Source organism: Eschrichtius robustus, chromosome 14, assembly GCF_028021215.1.
Source record: "Eschrichtius robustus isolate mEscRob2 chromosome 14, mEscRob2.pri, whole genome shotgun sequence".
Lineage (NCBI taxonomy): Eukaryota > Metazoa > Chordata > Mammalia > Artiodactyla > Eschrichtiidae > Eschrichtius > Eschrichtius robustus.
The window spans coordinates 32945632-32970870 of NC_090837.1; the positions used below are offsets into that span (position 1 = coordinate 32945632).

Here is a 25239-nt window from a genome sequence, read left to right on the forward strand (position 1 = left end):
TTCTAGTTAGGAATCTTTCACACTGCTAAGGAATTGAAAGTGACTTTAGATAGTATTTTGAATGTGTTTTAAAAACAACAGAAATGACAGCTAACTTTTTCATTAGTTTTAAAAATTATTTTCTAAAACAATTTCATAGAAGTTGTACATTTAACTTAATATTTTACTCTCTGCTCATTATACTATATAATACTACATTGTACTTGCTAAATTCTGAGTTTGTTTCTTCCCTGGACCTAGGAATTTCTTGGTGGGGCAGGGATTACAGTCTTATTATTATTATTATTTTAATTTGTTTATTTTATTTTTGGCTGCGCTGAGTCTTCGTTGCTGCACGCGGTCTTTCTCTAGTTGCGGCGAGCGGGGGCTACTCTTCGTTGCAGTGCGCGGGCTTCTCATTGCGGTGGCTTCTCTTGTTGCAGAGCACAGGCTCCAGGCGTGCAGGCTTCAGTAGTTGCAGCACGCGGGCTCAGGAGTTGTGGCTCGTGGGCTCTAGAATGCAGGCTCAGGAGTTGTGGCGCATAGGCTTAGTTGCTCCACGGCATGTGGGATCTTCCCGGACCAGGGCTCGAACCCATGTCCCCTGCATTGGCAGGCAGATTCTCAAGCACTGTGCCACCAGGGAACCCCTACAGTCTTATTTTTAAGGTAAGAGGATCTTGGCTTTGATAGTTCTCTTATGAATTATACTACTTTTGCTTTCAATCACAGTATTAAAAAAACTGTAAAAAAAAATTTGACTCGGAAGGTGAAAACAATCATATTTGCAAATTTACTGCCATCAAACTTTTAAAGTTACCCAATGTTTGTAAAGGGAGAAAAAACTTATCTATTCACTTAACTGCTCTCCACAACAGGTTTGTTTGTTTGTTTGTTTGTACCTACATAGGCATGCACAGTTAGGATATAAGTCCATTTCAGAGAAGAGTCCCATCATTTTTTAGCATAGTGAATTCTTTGAACTCCTACTGCACATCTTTTGATCACGTTTTTCTTAAACCCCTAAAATTCCCGATTATATTTGGATGTCCCTCTCCTACAAAAGAGCCAACATTTAGCCTAACCTTCTTGTTGAGCCAAACAAGGTTCTGATTACAATCTTAATGAACCTCCTTTTGAGAAAAGAATCCACCACCTATGACCAATATTTTGACTGCAGGATACTCTGCCTTTAAACTCGGTGGGAAGCAGCAACTTCCAGGTGAATTGTCAAGTCAGGTTGTTTTTAGCTGAGAAACTCTGCAGCTGGGTGTGAAAGCCTAGTTTCTCTGTCATATCTTTAATTTTTTCAAGGTCAGATAGATAAGAATCTGTGAAAGTATTCAAATTTTAGCTACTTTTTACTTTTCATTTCTGCTCTTATAATTTCCATATTCATTTCCAGTCACGGATGAGTTGTAGATTTCAGTTCCTTCACTCATTTAAGTCTGATGTCCCATAAGCATCTCTGGCTTATTTAAATTACTTAAACTTGTTAGGTGCAGAGCACAAGCTCTAAATATACATGTATACGTATTTTAACTAACCAACCATGCAGGGATAACTGGGTGAAAATTAGTAACATTTTAATAATAAATTAGACAATCACAGGAATGAAGATAAGTCATTGCAAAGGTATAAAACAAAAAAGAGTACACCCAAAGTTGGGCTTTTATTGATCTCCAATAAGATATTCTAAATGAGAACTAGAATTTCCTTATTCATTTCTAAGCTTTTCTTTTTGAAAACTCTGATTTGTTTCAAATTTGCCTACCAACTCTTTAATGAAACTTTCTGAAACTTTAGAAATTGTGTCTAAAAGGATTAGAGTAAGAACTAAATCCCCATCTGCCAGGATATCTGAGTTTGCCTCCTTTCAAATTATACATAAGGTATCTGTGGTGAAATAAAGATTAGGAGAAAACAGTAAGCATTTAAAAGGAAAAGCCCACTCCATGCTTGCTAAGTATTAAATTTTCATTGATTTTAGCCAGCATTTTATTCAAACTTACATTTACAATGTTACATGTGAAATGAGTATTAAAAAGTCTCAATAAAAACCCACTTAATAAAGCAACAAGATCCATATTATTTTAAAACAAATCTAAAGCAGTCCTACGTCCTTACCTGACTCTTGCTCACAATAAATCATCATTTCCTGTCTTGCCTTTGATCTTCTCTGATTAAAAACCACAACTCTCATTTATCTAAGATGATAAAAGGACAGATATAGAGCAAAAAAGCCACAAATACCATTAATACCTCACTTTCAGGTCTGTCTATCTACAAATCTTTAACTAGCCCAACCAACCAGAAGGAAAATCGGATAATTTACATTTCCCTTTCTATCCTTTCCTGTTTCCTGGAGCAATATTAAAGGATAAGCAAGCAACAGACTCTAAAGCAAATTCTATGCCCTAAACCAAAGAAGAATAGAGTATCTTATACATGCTCTATTATAGAGCATCTTATATATGCTCTATGGATTTTAACACCTCCTCCATCCCCATTTCTCATCTGATACAATTATAGTATGTTTGTCACAGAAATTTCTTATTTTGAATCTTCTAAATAATATTTATAGCAGACCTACAATCCCATACAGTGACGTGTAAAAATAATCATTCCCCAAGCTTCAGTTTCCTAAATAAACTTGAGAAATAGCTATTTAACACAGCACAACGAATGGACTTCACAGCACTTGGAAAATGCCCCTCGAAGTCAAAATTATATAGCTCTGGCATGGAATTTCTGAGGTCTACCCCTCGGGAAACCGTCCTCAAAGCCTCCTAACAGGTAATCCAAGGAGCAGAGCTCATTAATTTTCTTCTGGGGCAGTGCTGTGTGAAAGCCTGATATCCAGTCCTGCTTGTGTGGGGTGAACGACTCTGTGTTCAATGCTTTATTCTATTGAAATCTGGAAACTCCCTTGACATCAGTTTCTAAAGAATTTACCAAAGTTGCTGAAAACATTGGCTATTCAGTCTGGTCCTGTATCTCTGATGTCACAGGTCCCATTAACTGGAATGATGGAGAGAAGGACATAAAGAGTGAGAGATCACGCAATTTTGGAAAATTATATGTACCCTGTCATGGCTTAATTCTTAATCCAATAGGATAGGTAGGTAGAACATCAAACACTACTTAAATTGTTCCTTTACCAAATCTGTATGAATTTTATTTCCCGAGGGTAGTAACATCATGATAGTTGTCAATCCAAACTTTACATTAATCATCAGTATGTCCCTATAATGCCTAATTCAGAAACACTCCTCCCGATATGCAATGCTGGCCAGGTTTGTCTTCTCATTTATCTCTGACTCTGACCCATCTCTCTAGACCCATTTTACTTCTTAGGTTTTGCTCCATTTGTTTCTCTTCCTGTCCTTCCATCCTGCTCCACTCCCCATTCTCCCCTCTTTATCGCCACAAAGTACATAACAGAGCTTTCTCCTGTTTCCCAAACTTCCCCACGTTAAAGAAGAGTGTCTTATTCTACTAATCAGTTTCATGTTCCCCAAATTACTGCTATTCCCCATATGTGATGACTACTAAACAGGCCATATTCTCTGCAAAGGGTCAGAAAGGATATTTTACGCTAGGTACTCCTGTGTTTAGGTTTTCAATACATTAAGGTGGTAGAGGTGGAACAGGGAGAGGGGGAAGGGAAGGAGGGCAGGAAATGATGATTCAGAGGACTGTGCAAAAAAAGAACGGTGCTTCATGGGGATATAAGAATATGAATAAGAGTAAGATTAAGAATAACAAGTTAATTCTTACATAGATCTTACTATGTGGCAATCGTTGTTCTAAGGTCTTTACTTATATTGATGTCTTTAATCCTCACAGTAAGTCTAGGAGATTAATTCTGTTATTATCCCCAGTGAGGAAAATGAGGGGCTGAAGGGCTAAATAACTTGCTCAAGTCAGTAGAAGAGCCAGAAATCTTGCTCTTCAACATTGATTTGCTTCTTTTAAAGCTAACAGAGGGGAGTTCCTCCCTGGCGGTCCAGTGGTTAGGACTCTGCACTCTCACTGCCAGGGCCCCGGGTTTGACCCCTGGTCGGGGAACTAAGATCCCGCAAGCCAGGTGGAGGGGCCTAAAATAAATAAAATAAAATGAAATAAAATAAAACAAAACAAGCCCACTAAAAGGAAAAAAAAAAGCTAACAGAGTTGATTATTTCAATACTGGAGAGGGTGAAAGTGAAACTGACTTATGACCAAAATGGCCCAGTTCCTTTGTGACCAATATATGAACCCTAATAGTTGAGACACATACTAACTTAAACTGATTTTTTTGGTGCTTATTGATAATACAGAAAAATTGCTTAAATGTTGTCCCGGAATGATATTCCTTTTAGAAAACGTGGAATACATTTTAAAGTATTTGGGCTCAGGCATAGGGTGACCACATGTGCTGGATTGTTTAGAAAAATCTCAGTTTATACCTGCTGTCCAGGCATGATTGTATAGCACCTACTTTCACTTTTAAAAGTGTCCCGTTTCAGACAAGAAAGTATATAGTCACCTTACTTATGCACAACCAGTGTAATTGGCACAAGCCAAATTGCACAAAATTCAGACCCAGTCTCTTTATTGTATTACTTTCAGGTCATTCCTTTTGGCAACTCCAGAAGCTATTAGTCTATGCCAATAACAACCAATGGCTGTTCACTGTCAGCATTGAGTCCATTATCTTTATGCACATTTTTTCTTGTTTCATGGTCCCATCCCCAAGCTTTCTATTCAACAAGAATCTTTCACTCAGTTTTTGCTACCTGTAAAATTAATTAGGATTACTGATTAACTCTAAAACTTCTAAAAGGCAAAATCAATACAAAACAAAACACCCTCCTTCCCTACTTCAAGACATATATAATTTAAAAACTTTCTGTGCAACTAAAGCCACATAAAGTTACCTCCATAAATGTTAGTTTAAAATCATATATGCTCATAAAAGGGAGAGTTCTATTGATCTTTTCTTCTCAAACATTTTACAGGATTTGGTACATCACCATGTGAATTTCAAATGATCTCTTATTCATCTTCTGAGAATCAACATCTGCATAAAAACTGGTAAGTGCTGCATTTGGTTTTAATAATTCTGATTCTTTCATTTCCTCCTCCTAAAATCAGTTGTTTTTACCATCATGAGCTCAGTGGTGCTTTTCCCCATTTCCCTTTTTTCTGGCTCTTCCTACCTTCAAAGACTTCATTTCCCTCTAGTCCTTTTGCCAAATTACTCCCTCTCCTCCTCCAATACTTTCTGTTCTATAATAACCACTCTAGTGACACTTCTGTCCTTAAGGATTCCATTGTCACTTTTTGGAAACAAGCCACTGTTCATTATTCACTCTCTCACATTACACTTCCAGTAATGCCCCCAACTCAGCAATTGCCTTAGTAGGCCTATGCTTTCTCCATAGCACTTTATAATTCTTCTGAAAAATTACTTACTCTTGGTCTCCTTACACAAAACCCCTGACCACCCTACCCTTGGATCAAATTATCCACTCAGATGTACAGTCTACTTGGGAAACTCAGCTGACAAATAAAGCTTCCCAGCTCCTAGGCTTCATTCACCTTATTGCTTATGAAGGTCCTTGGGAAACTGACCTACAGAGAGAAGGGAGGAAGTTCCTGCCCTCCATCCATAGGAGATCAGTTTACGTGCCCTGAAGCACTGGACTGCATTGTTTCACTCTTATCTCGGGTCCACATAACTACAGATGTTCGAGGGTACAGTTGACCACTAGTTCTGGAAAGTGCTCCATGGCAGTGTAAATCAGTACGAGGTAGACAACAGCCTACAATGTCCTGCTTAGTGACTTAAAAGTTTTGACAACGTTCTGCAGATCTTAGTGTTTAAACTTATCTTGATTATGATACCCAACATAGAACTGTATTCATCTTTAATTTCCACTAAATGGCCTCAGCTATCCCAAGAGGTTTAATCTCACTATGATAATGACATATCATTAAAGGGTTCTCTATAAAAGTTGCTTTGGATGTGTGGTACCTTTTGGGGAGAAACTGCTATAAGGGTTGAAGATCGCATTTAATAGAAAGAAGTGAATTTCATTAAAGATGTAAGGAAAGTAATTACAGCTTCAGAGTCACATGGCCAAAGGCAAATTATACATTCCATTCTATAATAATGTTTTAAATAGACATTACTTCCTAGTTACCTGTTACCTTGTTCCTTCATGAAAGTGGTCTTATTTGCAATAAGTAGATATCTTGAACAAAGCTGGAGTCATTGCAAACAGAGAATCAATTGTATCACATATTTTAGAGTGATGAGATGACACTTAAACACATGTTCGCCAACACATAGACCAAAATTTGACCAAATCTTAATCATGAAAAACGAGCATGACTCTGCATGTCAGCTTTACAATCACACTCCTATAGGAATTTCGGTAATCTCTTTGTCTTTTATGGACAGGGACAATATTTACTAAGACAAAAGTCGGTGTGCTTGGGGTGAAATGTTTCAAGATGAAACTCAACTAGAGTCAGACACACGCAGAAGCCACAGCTCTGGGAAGACCATGAGAATTCAAACTTTAAAACAACAACAAAAAGAAGACACCTCAAAGCATTCAATTCCATTTCTCCAAATGTCATCCTTTCAATTATCTTAAAAAATTTTTTTATTACTAAATTTTTATTATTACTAATTTTTATTACTAATTTTTAATTTATTAATAATTTATGTATTACTAATTTAATTACTTAATTAATTACTAATTTAATTTATTAATAATTTTTTATTACTAATTTTTTATTACTATTATTACTTAATATTAAATATTACTAAGAATAATTTTTAAAGGTCAGTCTCTAACTAAACCTCATACTGTGTGAGGTTTTATATATTATTCCTTCCAACTATGGACTACACTTATTGAATGAGCTGGAACTTTACTGTGCGATATAGAGTAAATCATATGATTGCATTATCCCCATGAATCACAAATACAGATAGGGGACAGAGAAGAAAAAAATATAGTTGATTTCAGTTTGGTCTCACTGAAAACACGATACTTGTTCTTACTGTCCCTTTACATTAGAGAGAATAGGAATGTCTAAAAAAAATCTTTGAAGGCTAATAGGAAGATTTATTTTTAATTAGACACAAGCAGTGGCTCTCACGTCAAATTATTTTTTTTTTAGTTTAACCTTTTACAATTGCAATATTGTACTGAAAGTAAGTAGAAATATTTAATAGTCTTATTTAATAGTCTCTTTCAAGGACACTTTCCTTAAAAAAAACAAAACAAAACAAAAAAAACACTACAAAATCAGCCCTCAGGTACCATTTCACACTGGCACCTAGGTATCCCAAGGCTCTTATTTCACTGTGCCCTCCCAAATTATAGCCTAGATTCAGAATCACTTGACTAAGTGATACTTCTGTAAGACACAAAAGCTACTGATTTATTGAGAGGCTTGAGGCTCTATTTTTACTTCATCACACTCCTATGTATAGTGTTTATAGCAACAACAGAAAAAAATCATCCTCAATCAGTGAGTCAAAGATAAAATCACATAGAATGATTATGAGCATATAAAGAGGGAAAAATAAACGCATACCTTGGTGGGATGATACTGAGGCATTTCTTAGGAGACTACTCTCTGCATTCCTGAATTGTGACCGAGATGATAAAGAAGTGCGGAGAGGAACAAGTGACCTCATTGTCACCTGTCCGTGCTCTTTAGCTGAGGAGGCAGAGCCTGTGTATCACACGGCAATCACCACACGGCAATTCCAGCTAAGAACTGACCTTGCACCAGATGAGAAGCAGCCAGAGCCCAGCTCACAGAGTCCCTTCTGTTTAGACATGGTTCTCGTTGTACAGAGGCTGGAGTGAATTCAGCAACTGGTTTTGTCGAGCCTGGAACCTATGCTACGCCGCACGAGGTCTGTGTTAACTGAAGACACAAATGGTCTCGGATGTAGACAGAAAAGACTGTGAGAGATGGAGTTAGAGACAGGATCAAACAAAAGCTCAAATTTGAAAGTTAAGCTCTAGTCCTTGGTTTACTTGTGATGCCAGTGATACAATCAGAATAGATAAGGAGGTCTGTTTTGCTTCATTGTTTGAATTTGGGTCTGAGGACCCAATAAGTTATGATAATGTTCATACTCTTTTGCAACAGTTCCAGAAACTGTGGTTGTTAAATTCAGTAGGGGAAAGAATTCCATTTGGCTCCACTCATGTTTTCCTCCCAGAGTAGAAATGAGGATTAATAAAAGCATGTCTGAGTAGAAATCTTATTAGTCTACCAAGGGTGAATGGGCACTGGAGGATTCGTAAAGGGAGCTAAAATTAAATTCTTAATACAATTTAACGTCAATTAAATGCATGTAATGAGAGTGACCACCCCGAAAATTAATCTATTTTATAGTTAAAGTATAATCAAATTGGTCTGTTCTACAAATGTAGCTCTCCTTCCTTTCTAATTAAATACTACTTTATGAAGTTGGACTTCCCAGACACCTGGAATTTTTAAAAAAGATTTGTAGGCAGGTCTTCAAAATGAGAGGGACTTTGCTACTTCTTATAATAGAAAAATTGGTTTCTTGTCTTAGCAATTGCCAATTAACTTCATAACCCTAGAGAATTTCAAGGAAAGGAAACCAAACTAAAATCAGAAAGGAAAATTACATAGCAAATACCATGGTTTACACCATCACAGAGACAGCACTGTTGTATTCTGTGATCTATGAAGCTGCTGCCGCTGCTCTTACTGGGCCTGGCAGTGCCATCTCCAGATGCGACACCCCAGTAGAGAACCAGTAGATAATTCAGACACCCCAGTAAAGTATGTGTGTGCCCACCGGTTTGAGGCTTCTTGTTGACCCAGCTGGCACGGCTCATTTTGCCTTTCTACGCCCCAGTCCCAACAATCTCAATTTCTATGTATATTCCTCATGGCCATTATTTTCCAGTCTTTAAAATTATATCCTCTAATATCCTCTGAATCATCCCTAGCTACTGAGTCCTAAATTAGATGCTGCATTTTAACAGGAGACACATTATCCCCGAGAACGACTGTCTCAAATGAGGTCATGGACACTCTAGTTTTACAGTTTGAAAAACAAAAGCATTTCCCTTTTCTGTTACCTGCCAGGGATTTTTTTCTTTACAAGAGAGAAAATCTGACAAAGTGAAAGCATAAGCAACTGACCATGTGGAACCTGACCCTGATTAGCATTTCCCTGTGTTTCTTCAGTGTTTCATTTTCTCTTTCTTATTGTAAGAAACTGTCTTCTACAGTAAATTTTAACCAGAGTCAATTAGTTTGTTTTCTAGTTTTGGAAAAAAAAAAATACATGGCCCCCTTCCCTCCATTTCACAGACATTTATGGGGCATGTGGCTGGACACGGAGATCGTAAGGACACACCGTGGCTCCAGCTCTTAGAGGGCTGCGAGCAGTGGAGTACAGGGGGCAGCTACAGAGAAGTCACATCAGCATTACCATCAAGAATAATAACCTGAGGGCAGCAGTAGGCCCAGGGTTCACTGGGAGCACAAAGGAGAGAAACTGGATACAGACTGGAAGAGAAGAGGAAAAGGTATTAGGGCAGGTTTTCTAGACAACAGAAGCTGTGGTCCAATCCCCAGGGACGACAGGACTTAACCAGGTGAAGACTGGGGAGAAGGCTCTCCCAGCAAGGGAAGGAGGATGTGCAGAAAGGGCTCTTGGGACCTCAAATATGCTATAAACTGCTTGATGAACAGGCTATGTGTAATCAAGGCAGGATACAAAACCCTGTATAAGGAGAAATATCTGTCCAGTCCAGAAATCGGCTGGACAATGCTGCCAGGGAATGTTTGTAGGCAAGAGCAGTATTTGTTTGGCTGCTACCTTTTTAACTTTCCTATAAAGATATGCTACAAATTTGCAACTCATGACTTCAGCTCACCTTTCTTGAATCTATTTTCAGTGTGGTATGGCTACTGAATAGATAATGTGCAAACAGACCAGATCAGTTGTTTGCTCTGATTAACTTTCAGCTCAAACTTTTTTTTCCTCATGTTATGATTATATTGGTCAGAGATGTACTAGAAGCTTTAACTCCAATCGCAGAAATGCTTCATTTACAAAAGCAAACACTTTCCTCTCTGTCTTGGCACACAAGACTAGGGACTGGTGGTCTCATGTGCTGATCACACACCTGCACAGGGATCCAAGGAAAGCACTAGAAACACCAAGCAAACTCCCATTCAGGACACCGAACTTGGACTGGGGGTATGAGGGTAAAAAAAAAAAAGGGAGGGGATTAACTTACCTTGTCTTCCTATTAGAAAACAATTATACAATTTCCCACCCCTCATGTGTGAAATACTGAAAGGCTTCTGTTTCCTCTACACCTTCTTCGAGAATGGCTAAAACTCAGTACCTTCTTGTGCCCTGATCTCGTTAAATGTTGACTGCCAACATTTTTCACTTCTGAGAACAGAAACATCCCATTCATACAGGTATTATCTCATAAGCCCAAGGCACCCCCAGCTTCTGCCCCACTGGCTTTCTCATATCAGCCAGAAATGCCCAAGCCCAGACGCTGGCCATCACAGCAATGCCACCCGGAAGTGTCCTGACTGTGGGGAGACACACAGGACAGCAGGCATTCTATCTGTTTTTATATTGAATTTGTCCAGCAGTCGTTCAAAGCTCACCTCAAGTCCTGGGGAAACACTCTGAATACTATAAGTATACTCTCCAGGTATATGAAATGGTCCTGATAACTGTAAATGTAAAGATATCCTGGATAGAAAAAAAAGAGAGGAAATTTTAAATAATTTGACCAATATCTTCTTAACCTGCGGTCCACAAATCACCTGAAAATGCATGCAAACTTGTACAGCATACAGTATGTGTACTTTTCATAAAGGTCTAAGGCTTTTATTAGATTCTTGAAGCATTCTATGACTTGAAAAAGCTAAGAACTACATGATAAAAAGTAACTCTTCTTATTTCGGTATGTAAAAATACAACTCAAAAAAAAAAATACAACTCAGGTGCACAAGCTAGAAATATCAAGGAAACATAAAATACATCACTTTTTGCCTTCATTTGTATATCTTTGAGCAATGAATACCAAATTAAAAGATAGTATTTGCTACACATGCTGTCTGTGAAAAGTTACCTTGCTTCAATAGTTCATCCGATAATTCTGACAATACATTTTGTAATTTGGCTTTAAATAAATTCACCCTAACACCAGAAAAAAAGATATTCTGGATGTAAAATAGTTCCCCAAAGTAGGTATTGATACAGTAAATGGTTTGTTTAATTGAATACTTGCTAAATTTGAGGTCCAATCACACTCGGGTATGTGGAGAATTCTATTCTAGGAGTAGCATAATTCCAGGAAGATGGAAAACCTGTAACTGAATCTCCTTCACCACTTTCCAAAAACAAATAGGGGTGCATTCCAAACACCAGCAGCCACAGGCTTAACTGCAGCTGACCAAGTTTGAGATGACCTACAAAATCTTCTCTGTTATTAGTAACATTCCTGCCTTCATGGAATTACCAAAATGCATGTGGGGGTCAGGGTTTCATTAGTGTTGAGTTAGCCTTCTCCCCCATCTGCCCTGTATCCCTCTGGGGCACAACACTAGGAAAATTCTGTCATCCACAATACCCAGCTGTGTCACCCAACTGCAAGCCAAGTTAATGGGAATAAAAGCTATGCTAAATGTGAAGTCTGAAGATGGGACTTTGGCTGAACCACTAGCATTCCAGCATATGTTTGCGATTATCATTAAGCCACCTACTCCCAAGATATAAGCTACTTTGTATTGGTTATTTGACTGGGGGAGTAGAGTAGGGGGGTGGGTAATAAAGTTCTAAAAGAATTATGTTTATGCTTCAGTCTGATTCTTTCAAAACGAATTCTCATTAATTTTGAAAGAAATGTACAAAGAGTTGAAGACACCCTCCCAAGGTGAAGTACTCTCATTATTTTCATTGGTTTGGCTGTGACAATTAATATCTCTTTGACAATTCACTCATTGAGCCAATCCCATCCCACAAATAAAATCTTGCAAATATTTGTATAGACGTTACCACTACTTCCCTCACCAATTTCTCAGTACATCCAAGCTGAATTGAGCCCCCTTGTATACACTCTCTTTGCCGCACACCCTACCCATACACTAGGATACCCACATCACCCAGTATGTCCACGTGCCCAACTAAAACACCACTCCTCCAGGAAGCAAAGCCTGTGTTCTCTCCAGAGGCATAAAGCTAAATAAGACATGGTTCCCAATGGTCTCGGGATCCCTTAACAGCCCCTCAAGCACGGAAACTCCATCCTGTTTAGCTGTGATCCTTCACAGTGCCCTCAGGGAAGATACTCAGAAGATACGTGCTAAGAAAGAAATTAAAAGAAAGAATAAATGGATGAATGAACTGAATGACAGAGAATCTAGAGGTCTCTATTTTCTCAGTTTAATTTTTATTTTTTTCACACACTTACAATGTTAGAACAATTATTTGGACAAAGTGTTCAATATACTGGTTTTTTAAATCAATTAACCTGTTTGCTAAATGTATAACCCTCATTCTTCCTTAGCCAACCCTTGGTTTGGTTTCCGGAATACTACCACTGAATTCCTAACTTTTTTTCTCCCTCTCTCTCAACCTTTCATTCCTTTAAAATATGTAAGCTAAGACAGTTTCCCCAAATGTCAGTCTGATAGTATATTTGAGGTAATGTGACTCATATCCATCACAAACTGACAGGGCAGAGAACACTAGCTAAAGACCTGGGGGTTCTGAATAGTCTGGGCTCTTCTTCCACTGACTCCTTGTGACCTTGAAAAGTCACTGCTCTGAGACTCAGTGTCCTCGCTGAAAGGTGAGAGGTTGTTACTAATACAACCCCCAGTTCCTTTCAGCTTTATGTATTCTTGAGAATAAATTCTCTGTATCTTGCTACTATAGGCTTACAAGTTTCATGAGTAGGCAGACCAGGAAGCTGTCTACATTAGGGGACTGAGTTCTAGGGCCCACGGGCCACATCCAGCCCACTGCCCATTTTTGTAAATAAAGTTTTATTATAGTACAGTCATGTCTATTGGTTTATCAACTGCTGCTTTCATGCTAATGATGGTGGAGTTACAACAGAGACTGTATGGCCAGCAAAGCCCAAAATACTGGTCTTTTGCAGGAAAACATAGCCAATCTCAGTTCTACAAAATGTGCATTGAGGATTGTGACTTCCTACCGAAAGATCTTGCCTCTCTTCCTTGAATGAGACCTGGAATTTCACCATTAGAAGTTACAAAATGTATATATGCTTTGGAAAGGCAAAATGCCTCAAGTGTTAAGCAGATAGTCCCCTAGTAGTAATCAAATGATCCCTATCTGAGACAGCAAAGGAAAATGGAAGGGCCCAGGCAAGCCAAAGCAAATTGAGCAGGCACCAAAGATAAATTTGCTTACTTCCCAATTTTGCTTGGGTCCACCACGGAGAGATGAGTCTCTAGATTTTGATATTGCGATGGGTTTTCATCTAAACCTGCTCCCTCACCTAGCCCTTCTTTTATGTAACAGCCGATGCCTATGGGACAGCTGGATGACAATCAGGTACGACAATAAAATAAAACCACCAAAGGGTCTACATACATTTTTCCCACTTTCAGGCTCTGATGAAATGATGTGTTTGAATCTCAAAAGCCATTACTCTGAGGAAAGGAAGGCAGACACAAAACAATATATACTGTAATGTTCTGTTTATATGACTTCCAAGAATAGGCAATATTAAGGTATGGTGATAGAAGTCAGAAACTGGCAGGAAGTAAAAGGGGCATGAAGGACATTTTCAGAGTGATGGAAATGTTCTATATCTTATTTTGGATGGCAGTTACATGGGTTAAAAATCAACTAGCTGAATCCTTAACTGTGCATTTTACTCTATATTAAGTATATCTCAACTTTAAAATTTATTAAGTGACTATTATCACTAAATAAAGGCTTTTTTGTTTGGGGATATGTCTTCAGAAATCTTGAAGATCTTTAGGATCATTGTCATTATAAAAATTTCCCCCCATAGGAATGGTTAAGAGGGTGAGGGGAAGGGGAGGTGGCTCTTGGCCTCTGCGTCCATTTCCCTCACAGGTACATTCTTGCAATATGTCATCGGATATCTCAGTTTGGGGACCTACTCTTTCACAAAAACTCAAAAGCAGAAAATGAGGAAATAGTTGAAACAGATTTGTCTCCTTAAATTGTGTGTATGTGTTGCTGGACTATTAAAAAACACAGAGAAGATATACAACAACACGCTCACATGTTTCTTGGAAGTCTCTGCTTTACTTAATTTGCATTAAATTTATTCTAATATTGTGCCAAATAGAAGTATTAAATCTAGCACATATGATATTAATAAAAATGTATCTTTCAAAAAATTAAGTTATTAATAAATGCTCTTTTAAATCTGAACAAAAAATAATGAAGTGCCATGGCATTCTTCAACAGTATCTAGCATTCCTATTAACTGGGCTACCAGTCTACAATCATCTGAGAAATAAAAATCAGTTCTGCTTATTGGACAGGCTATATTTTTCAAAGAAAAGCTGAAAGACAAATACCTTACTGATATATTAATCTGACTTTGGTAGCTTGTTTGAAATGAACCAAACTCTACTTAAGAGTAATCAAAGGTACTAAATTAGGCAACAATACATGCTTACTGCACAGACAGCATAAGTACCCAAGAGATCATTTAAATAGGCAGAGTTAAATGAGAAGGGGAAAAGTGTTATTACAAAATTAGTACAGGTCTGAACCCGTGTTTTGGTTAAAAGTCTAGAATTATCTAATTACCTTCATTTCCAACTTAACAATTGAGAAAAAGAGAATTTACGGGTTAGAAGGGATCTAGAGGTCAGCTCATGGAAGCCCTTCATTATTCTAATGAAGAAACTGGGCATGTAACCGAGTTCAGTCTGACCTTCATCGTTTTACCCAAAATGCACAGTAAGTGGTCTCTCCCCTCGCTGGCTGGTCTCATATTACGTGGCCTCAGGACACCAGCAACTGTGGCTACAATCGCTGTCCCTTTTCCTCAGACTGGTTCTTCTGCCAAAAACTCTTCCCACTCTCATTCTTCCTACTAACTCATGCTCATTCTTTAAGGCTTAATCTAGTTATGACTCCTCCCAGATGCTTCCCTTGACCCCTTTCTCACCCACATCCATTTGAGCCCCGAGTGTTAGTTACACCTTCTCTGCTTTCCCAGAGCACCTCATGAGTTTTTCCTCAATCATTCTTTCAACCATTCAAATACTGAGTGTCTGCTCTGGGCCAGTGGGCTAATGCTGGGGAGACAGAGAGAGAGAGAGACTTCCTTTCTATCCTCAAGGAGCTGCACTTCAGATGCAGCTGAAATGCCTGTTAACAGTCCATCTATTTTCACTGAAGGACTATTAAACCATTTTTGCAGCCCCAGAACCTGACAGAGTGTATGGCATACAGAGGCTCAACAGATGGCTGTTCAATTTCACTTTTATTGTAAAAATCAGGAGTTCAAGTTTTTCTTCTTTTAATGAGTAAAATGACCCTTGAGCAAAATTTAACCTTTAAAACAATGGAGGGTATATTTACCTTCTATTAATTATCCATACTGCTTTCAGTTTTATGTGTCATGGCATGTTCATTTACAATTGTTGCCAGTTTTGATTTTTATTAATTATTCTTTACTTCATAGCATATTACCAAGAGTTTATGTTATCCTATGACTAAAGGCTAATTTAGCAGATTCTGGGGAAGCAGGTAGTATGCAAGGTCAGAACAGTATATTCTCCAACACAACACCAATCCAAGATTTCTAATACTTCTAGGGTCAAAAATAATAGCAAATTATGAAACTATCATCATATATTTAAAAAGACTATTATCTTCACCATTATTTAATGAATTAATTGTTAATTTACTCAAAAAGCATATATGTACCTGTCACTGAATTAGGCCAGGGACACGGAGATGAATAAGACATGGTCCAGGGCATCAACAAACTCCTTGTCTTTAGAGAGGTCAGCTATGTAAGTACTACCGTAAGTAGTGGGTAAGTGCAATACTAGAAGAAAGTAGAGGTAGAGGAGGCACAAAGGTGGAAGTGACCAACGTGGCTTGAGGAGGAAGCAGTCAGGGAAGACCTCACAAAGGAAGTGATGCTTCTCAACCCAAGGAGAGGCCACATTTCCACAAATCAGCCCCCACTGTGTTTACTCAGCAACAATTTGTTAAGACTGCTGAGTGCCAGGCCCTTTAATGGGGGGGGGGGGGGGAGGGGGCGGGGCAGGGGGAAGGTAGTGAAGGATTCAGCAATGAAGAAAACAGACAATGCTCCTGTTCCAGCAGTGCTTAAGCACTACTGTGGGGCTAGTGATAAAGATTCATCCTAAATGCAAAAATGTTATCAAAGGATTATAAATAGGAGACTAAATGTGTTTAAATCTTGCATTCCAGAAATGCTAGGTTTCCTTCTTGACGTTCAGCCAATTTTCAGCTCTTTTTGCTAAGTTTTAAAAGCTCCCCCCTTCGGTCTCTTCACCTTCCCATAAGCTAAGCTCCTACAACAGGTTTCACTTGATGCCTCTATTTCCTTACCTCACACTCACTCTTCAACCTGCAGCAGACAGGCTTCCACCTCTCACTTCCATTAAACACACGCTCGCAAAGATCTTCATTGTTATCCACACTAAAAATCCGGTGGACAATTTTTAGTCTTGACCTTATTGGTCACTTAGCTATCTTGCTATGGTTGTCCACTCATTCTGAACCTAATGCCTTGGCTTCCAGAATGCTCCATTCTGGTCTCCATCAGAGGCTCCCAAAGCTCTGCCTTTCCCTAACTGGCACTGCTCCTCGGGTTTCCATCTGTGCTCCCCTGCTGTCTCTATAGAGACTCTATTCTCTATTCTCTCCTGCCAGATCTCATCCAGTCCCAGTTTTCACTACCTCTCAAATGCTGAAGATTCCCATGAATAAATAGCTTAGAAGTCTTGGCCTTGATCTCCAAGCTTCCAACTTGTATAGCCAGCTATCAGCTGGGTATATACACTGAGCTCAAAATTTCACAGGCTAAACTTCTCCCACCCCCAATCTGTTCATCCACCAGAATTCTCAATTTCAGTTAATAACACTCTAAAACAAAAACTCAAGACTTTTTTCCTGGTCCCCAGTATGCATTTAATTACCAAATCATACCAACTTCATTGCTTGTCTTCCCAAAGACTCCATTACTCCCTTCCATCCATATTCGAACGACCCTAGTCTAGGCTCTCATCATCTTTACTTGGACAAGGGCATTAGCCTTCCAAATAGTCACGGTGCGCCTTAAAGCCACCTGTTATACTCCAGAGAAGAAAAGACACTGGGGGATCCTGGAACAGAAGGAGCAAACAGTTACAAGATCACAATTTTGATTTTATGGATTTTAATCCAATAGCTCTGAAACCAGATTAAAATAGTAATGATCTGAATCAGGTATGAACAGGGTGGGGTTGGGGAGTGGAACAGACAGAAGAGAGAATAAATCAGTGTAAAATTTGATTAACTGAAGAGAGTTCCTCCTTAAGACCCATTAAAAAGTCCTCTGAGTGCAAAGTACTTCCATGGATACTAAAGAGAACTGGTGCTAATTTTTTTAACTCCCACAATAAGAACTTTTTTAAGAGTCTGGATAAGAGAAGTATCATGTTTGTTTAGTATAAGTATAATTGAAATCAGCTTCACTTGGGCTTCTTCTAAGCAATGACTCATGTTGTTTTAGCTGGTGTTGACTCACTGCCCCACAAAGGATGACACAGCTTTAAACAAGCAGAGCAGGGCCTGCTTTTTCCAATTACATGCTTCCAGCAACTGAAGAGGTGGGAGTCCTCTGGAGTGGAGCCTTCTGCAACTAAGCACAATTTTGATTTTACAAAAACAGTTGCCAAGTCGACCTTGTAATCACTGAGCTTTGTAAATGAGGAGGAGAGAAGTTAAGTTGTGGTATGTTAAAAATCACAGGGGCCAGGCATCCTCTGTTTTTTCAAAACAGAATCTACGGAAACTTACAGTCAGCTCTTTTCCCATTTAATTGCTTACTCTATTGAGGTCAGCAAATGTTTTTCTTCAAGATGCCAATGAAAAGTCGCAGCAAGTGTTTTCGAGACTCTCCAAGTTACGTTTGGTGAGATAACGTGCAAGGGGAGTTGTAATAGTGTTTGAAAGGAAGCTAAGGAAATGTCGTTCTCATTAACGGTCACCACCTTTTCTCCAGTCCTAGACCTTTAATGTTCTCCCATCTGCGAGCCAGTTTTCCCCTCCTCCATGTTTTCCTTGCTGGTGGCCTGACTGCTCCCAGAGCACATTGGTCCATGCTGTGGGCCTGAGTAGGTGCCGTGGTAATGCAAGCAGGGGACGAGGGGTCAGCAGAACAAATTCAGAGCCTGGCTCAACAAGTTGGTTATTCCTTGTGAGGTTTTCGACAAGACACTTTTCCATACTTTGCTTCCCGGCTGTACCACAGAGATTAGTCCTCACTCATTACTGGTCTTTCATGATGTTTAGTTCCTATTAGTAATACACTCTGAACAAGTTGGCTAGTTAAAAATAGTTAGAGAAGACTTCTAAAGACATGGCAGTTGGCAGAGAAGCCCAGACCAAACTGTTTAGGTATAACTAAAATGACCGTCCAGCCTCTGTAGTTCCAGTGTTCTAAAAAACAAAGTTGATCGAAATGAATACCTCAGAAAATGAACACAAGTGCCTGGAGGCCACTCTGATGCTGACCTCTCCAGAAGATTCAAGTCCAGACTACAATGGGCCCTGGGTTTGTTTCCTAAACAGAAATCCTTGAAGCCCAATTTAGGTTCAGCATTATCCATGGCTCCAAGGTCACTGAGGGATAGGGGCTGCGCTCAGGCTGATGGGAGACCAGGGATGGCTCGGGGTCCGGACTGGATTGCACAACCTATCTTAACTTATCCTAAGTTTCTGAGCACCATTTTGAACAGAACTGGTCTTCACAAAAGGCATGGTTCAGGACCTGCTTGTCCCTTGGTTGGCTTCAAAATCAAGATAAGGTGAAAACTTGATTGAATATTAGGAGACAGGAGAGGAAAACCCCATTAATTCTCATGGAGCATTGCTTCTCAACCCTGCATTAAGAACTGTTATAAGTCACATGGAAGGAACAAAGTGAAAAATAAGTTTTTAACCATAGAAATCTATCTTAGTAGTTAAAGAAAATGGTTAATAAAACTAACATGAAAAATTCTAAGAACATGAACCTAAGGGTTCGAGGATTAAAAGTTGCCCTCCCCTCCTTCTGCCTAAAAAAGAGCCCTAGGAAGATTTCCTATAACTCATTGCTTGGATCTCACTTTCCTGGTCAAGTTGAATGACTTCTGTAGTACATTTTGTCTATTTTAAAATATAGTTACCTAAATAAGACTGCAAGATGGGCAAGTATATAGCTTTTAAATTTTAAAAAATCCTATTATTTTACTTCCTTCACATGGCAACAAAATTTCTCAAAAAAACTATTTATATCCATTCATATTTAACTTGCTCCATGCTCATTCCATTAACACAGAATAGACATGACTGCAAAAGGAAAGACTAAATCAAAACTGAGTATAATATCTACTATGTGAAAGTTAGTATTGCTGGTTGCTAAGCAGGGATATGATAATACTGTCCCTGCTCTCAATAAACCTATAACCAAATTGTGGCAGAAAAACACTAAATCCACAATATACTAAATAATGTTTCAAGATTTAAATAACGGGTTAAAGGCACCAGTTTTAGAAGGGCTGCCATTATCTTGCTGTGTGATCTTGGGCTATTTCTCTGTGCCTCAGTTTCCTCCCATGTCACTGGATTGTGGTGAGGATTAAATGAGATAGTGCATGTCAGGCTCAGTAAGCTATCAGTAAAACCTGGCACCTTTTTTTTTTTTTTTTTTAAAGAATTGACACTACAGGACTGTGCGTGATGAATTACCAACAGATCATTATTGTTATGGTAGGTAAAAACCCTTCTGGCTACTACTGTGAAGGAAGTCTTCAGAAAGGAGGTCTAGTCCTTACTTCTTTAGCTACATTTATCCTCTTGTGTTTCGCTTTACAGCGCAGCCACTTAAATATGGGTTTAGTCCCAACCACTGACCTGTTAACTTTGGCTACTACGTGAATTTTTCAGTATGGTAATGAAGGTAGGGAAAAGTGGGGAGGAAAGAGATCAAATATCATATTATCAGTTAAAATGTCATTTTAGTTTTCTAAACACCTGTCAGGTTTCTCTACAGCTCTATAAAAATATAAATCCATTGATGGGCCTTTGTATAAAGCCAAAGGCACTGTCCAGTGTTTTCTAAATTGATTTTCATAAATCAATACTGAACAGGAAACTTCAAAGGAATTCTTGTCCCTATACATTACAGATGTACAAAAGCAAATTTTGTGGCTGACCACAAAATTTAACATAGGAATAAAGATTTATCTCTTATACGTAAAAGATAATCAGCACCACAACTTAGAATTATTAAAATAGTACAAATATATCTCAAGTGTTTCACAATTTAAAACTACTACATACTATTCTGCCTTTGGTTTCCAGTCTCTCCTTCTCCTTCCTGTCTTTGGTATTGTGTGTTTGTGTGCAGTCATCATCTATTCATCGAAGGGATCAGAAATGGAATGCATAGGTTTAATTAGTTTTTAAGAGTAACATGAGACACCACAGCTGGTTCTCAACTTGATATTAGCATACGTCCTCCCACACTTGGAATTACTTGGCACTTAATGCCTGTCAAATGGATAGTTTTACCTACAATATTCATTTACTGAAGAATGATGTAACACATTTGATACTCAAAGAATGTGTCATAAACCACAGATATTTAGGAAGATGATATATAGTAAAACAATCTACTACTTTCTTTAGTTCCCACTTTAGGCACTTTTGGACACAACATTAATATTTTGATGCACATCCTCTAATAATCACAAAGAAATGGATACATGAAATTCCCCATTATAAAGAACAACACATTATACAAAACTCACTAACTCAAGTAACCAGAACATAGCAAGAAACTGAAAGCAAACAAGCAAACCAAAAAATTCTCAAGGAAACTGAAATAAATGCTATCAAAATCTTTTGTTAGATTATACATTTTAGTTCTTTGAGCAGCATTCTCTTTACACAGTTCCAACAAGCTTGATTATCTAGTCAAAAGTAAATTACAAAGCATGTTAAAAATAGAATATTAGAAAGAACAAAAGTACTGCTAAAGGCTTTAAGGTCTGCCTGAAAAGAAGGAAAACAACAACAATAATAAATAATATTTAAATTATATAATCAATAAAACAATACACCAATATAGGCTATTTACTTTTTTTTAAACATCTTTATTGGAGTATAATTGCTTTACAGTGGTGTGTTAGTTTCTGCTGTATAACAAAGTGAATCAGCTATACATATACATATATCCCCCTATCTCCTCCCTCTTGCGTCTCCCTCCCTCCCACCCTCCCTATCCCACCCCCCTAGGTGGTCACAAAGCACCGAGCTGATCTCCCTGTGCTATGCGGCTGCTTCCCACTAGCTAGCTATTTTACGTTTGGTAGTGTATATATGTCCATGCCACTCTCAGGCTATTTACTTTTAAAGCAAGCAAGACATCAACATCTCAATCAGTGCCTGTACTACAGCACTGTAATTCCTACTGACTTAATGATGATAGTCGTTTAGAAAAGGTTCTTTTCTGCACTAAAGATAGATTTGACTTCATATATTCATCCAAAGAGGCTTAAAAACAAAATGAAGTCTACTGTTTAAGTGGATAAACTTTGTTTCCAAAATTTTCTTCTGAGGAACATTTTACTCCCTTCATTTGCTTTTCTATATAACATTCTACTTCTAATCTTTGCTAGAACCGATATCTAGAGACCACAGATTGAGAAAACAGAGAATGGATATGACTTCAAAAGTGAAATAGTTTGGTTTAAGGATGGAATAAGAAGAAATTTTGACTATATGCAAATTAGAATGTTTGCTTTAGTTACGATACATTTGCAAATGTTCAAGTAACATCTCTGGAACACTGGTAAGGGGAAAATGTTTCCCATCAGATGCAAGCATAGTGCCAAGAAAACAGAAGGACAGCCTCAGTAACAAGTGCCAGGCAAAGTGGGACCTAATAACCACCCTCTCTGAACACAGCATTTAATTTAGCAACTTTCTGATTATTTTTTCTATTAAGCCTGTAATAAAATTTTGCTTTCAAAAAATCATGGATTTTGAAAATTAGGGAATTTATAGGTTTCATGAACTCAGATCAGATAAAACTAAGCCATTTTATTGTACTTTGTGGCAAAACTGTGAAAAAAAACAGGTTAGATTACATTTGGTTGACTTTTTAAAGGCAAAAAAGCACAAATAATAAAATCAGAGAGAATACTGAATGTGGATTTTATAGTATGTAAAATAAGTCAAACGTAGGAGGACTGAGAAAAACTGAAAATCACTATTAGAACATCACTGTAATAAATGTTACTGGCAAGATCCGTAGATGGACGTGAAAATCAGAGGAGGAAAGTTTGAGGAGAAACAGGATGTTAACACAGTCAAAACGTTATCTCTCCCAAGATGTTTATTAATTATATAGGGAAACCTGGCAGACAACACCTTAACCAGGTGTTCAGAGCTAACATCAACATTAACGAGACAGCGACATCGTGAACCCCCCAAATGATGCACTGAGAAAGGCCTGACATCATTCTGTGGAATTCTCACCCAAAACACATAACTTCAATCCAGTCATGAGAAGACATAAGACCCATCCAAATTGAGGGACTTCCTACAAAACAACCAACTGGTACTCCAAAAGTGCCAAGTCAGAAAAGACAACAGACTGTCATGGATTGTAGGAGGTTTGGGAGTCATGACTAAATCCAATGTGGGATCCCGGATTCAATTCTACAACAGAAAAATTCCAATTCTAATGGAAAAACTGGTGAAATCAGAATAAAGTCTATAGTTTAGTTAATAGTACTGTAGCAGTGTTAATTTTTTGGTTTTGATAATAGAACACAGTTCTGCAAGATATTAATCTTAGGGAAGATTAGGGAAGCTGGAGAAGGTTACACGGGAACTTACTGCACCACTTCTGCAAATTTTCGGAAGTCTAAAATTACATCAAAATAAAAAGTTAAGGGAAAGTTATCATCTTCATCCACATGAAAATGATTCTACAACACTCTAAGTTCCCTGAATTTTTTCGGATACATTAAGGATTAATGATCAGGGAGAGCTGAGCAGGTTAAAAATGGACAGAGCAACTGGCCAAATGTTAAGCCAAATGACATGATCAAAGGAAATGTGCCAGATGTTTTCCAACAGCTCTACATATGGAGGCACCTACAATCAGCAGGGACCCCACTGTAAAAAGAAACCAGAGCCACCAACTCTGGTTTCAGCTTTCACATAAAGAATGACCTATAAATACCTCATTCTCTCCTAAGAATCCTATTTCCATTACTTTCTGAATCCTCTAGAAAAGTGTACCTACTATGCCCCAGAATTTGGTGTACCTGTGTATATGTTTGTAAGCTCACACAGACCTACATTAATGCTTAACTGAACAAGAGTTGGCACCTTGAAATAAATGTCTTTCTAATTAATTAATTTCAATCCAGGAATGTACCACTAAATATGTGGTACATTCCTGGATTTTTTTTTTTAGCCCAGGTCAACAAACTTTTATTGCCATTTCTGGCTCCCCCAGCCCCAGCAAGACCCCTGCTTACAGGGTAGAAATACTGAGCTCTGGTGCAGAGGAATGGGGGGTGTTACCTCTCTCTGCACACTGCCAAGGTTAAAAAAAAGAAACCCACTTACTGGAGAGGGAAGGCCATACAGGGTTGGAGTTCAAGGGCATGTATGGCTCGGTCCGACCTCTGCTGGCTGCAGAATATAGAGACCATGGTTCCAAACATTTTTTAAAGGAGGGGAGAAGTTGCCAACTCTAGTCTTTTCCACAAACAAAATATTTACTTTCTATTCACCACTAATTCCATTTTAATCAAATCATTCCCATTATAATGAACAGTTATGCTATTAGGAAACAATATGCCCTTGACAAAAGTTTTAACATTGCTATAGAATTAGAATTCCTAGGATAACCTTGGGGAGCGTCTATATTTGTTTTTCAGGAACAGTTGGCTCTTTTCCTCCTCTATTTTTGTCCTCTTTAAGGAAGTTTATGGTATATTGAGATAAACATCAGAAATACTCATAGCCATTTTATACTATACCTTCACTAAAAAATGTTGTATATGTTATTTGTATATAACTTAGGAAATCTTTGAAAAACAAGATATCTAGCTTCATCTTCAGCTACCTTTCATTTTGTAAGTGAAATCATTTTGAACACATGTTAACATTTTCACTCTCGATTCTGAATAAGGGTCTAGGAGCTTAGCTTCTCTAAAAATCACATGATTCTAAAGATAATTCCAACCATTTGTTTCAACAGAACTGAGAATTTGTAATCCTTCGTTCTCTTTTATCCTTACAACAGAATGTAAATATAGAATGTTTGTGAAATAAGGAATTGCTTTCCCTCCTCGCAACAAATGCTTAGTACTCCTGAGTCTCTTCCCTGCATGAGTAAGTTTGGGGGATAGGTACCAAAAATGTTCTACTCCTCTTTACGTCAACAGCTGTGATTAAAAGCGGTAACAGTAATAATGCAGCTTACAATTATCAGGCGCTTCCTTGGTGTCGGACGCTAGTCTAAGCAGCTGAAGCAGGCTGCCCAAGGTCACATAGTAGGAAACGGTGTAGGTGATGAACAGCGTCTGGCAGTCTGACCCCGAGCCTGAGTAACTGGCAAGTACACTTTACACTGGCTACTCACTTTAATAAAATAAAATGGGCAGGCCCCAAAAGAAATTACAATGGACACCCAGCTTCAGTGTTGAAGAGTAACAGGGACAGGTGTGTAATGGAGCCCATGGAAGCCTCAGTTGCTGGATCCTTTGGGGGTTTTTTTGGTTTGTTTGTTTGTTTATTTATTTATTTTTGGCTGTGTTGGGTCTTCGTTTCTGTGCGAGAGCTTTCTCTAGTTGCGGCGAGCGGGGGCCACTCCTCATCGCCGTGCGCGGGCCTCTCACTATCGCGGCCTCTCTTGTTGCGGAGCACAGGCTCCAGACGTGCAGGCTCAGTAGTTG

The 25239-nt window shown here is 38.4% G+C and overlaps 1 protein-coding gene across 8 annotated transcripts in view; it reads right to left on the reverse strand.

The window, feature by feature from the left end:
• Positions 1-25239, reverse strand: part of ARHGAP28 (Rho GTPase activating protein 28) — a 155040-nt gene that overhangs the window by 126912 nt on the left and 2889 nt on the right. Inside the window, exon 2 of one of the 8 annotated variants that reach the window (XM_068563184.1) lies at positions 10675-10762. The exons of 5 other annotated variants lie outside the window; for them this stretch is intronic. Coding sequence is in view for 1 of the 3 variants with exons in the window: in XM_068563183.1 (XP_068419284.1) it covers positions 7773-7831 (59 nt within the window). In the remaining 2 variants the exon portion in view is untranslated. Of the gene's footprint in view, positions 1-7772; positions 7844-10674; positions 10763-25239 lie in introns of those variants that run through there. 2 more of the 8 variants (XM_068563185.1, XM_068563183.1) reach the window with 2 other exon arrangements.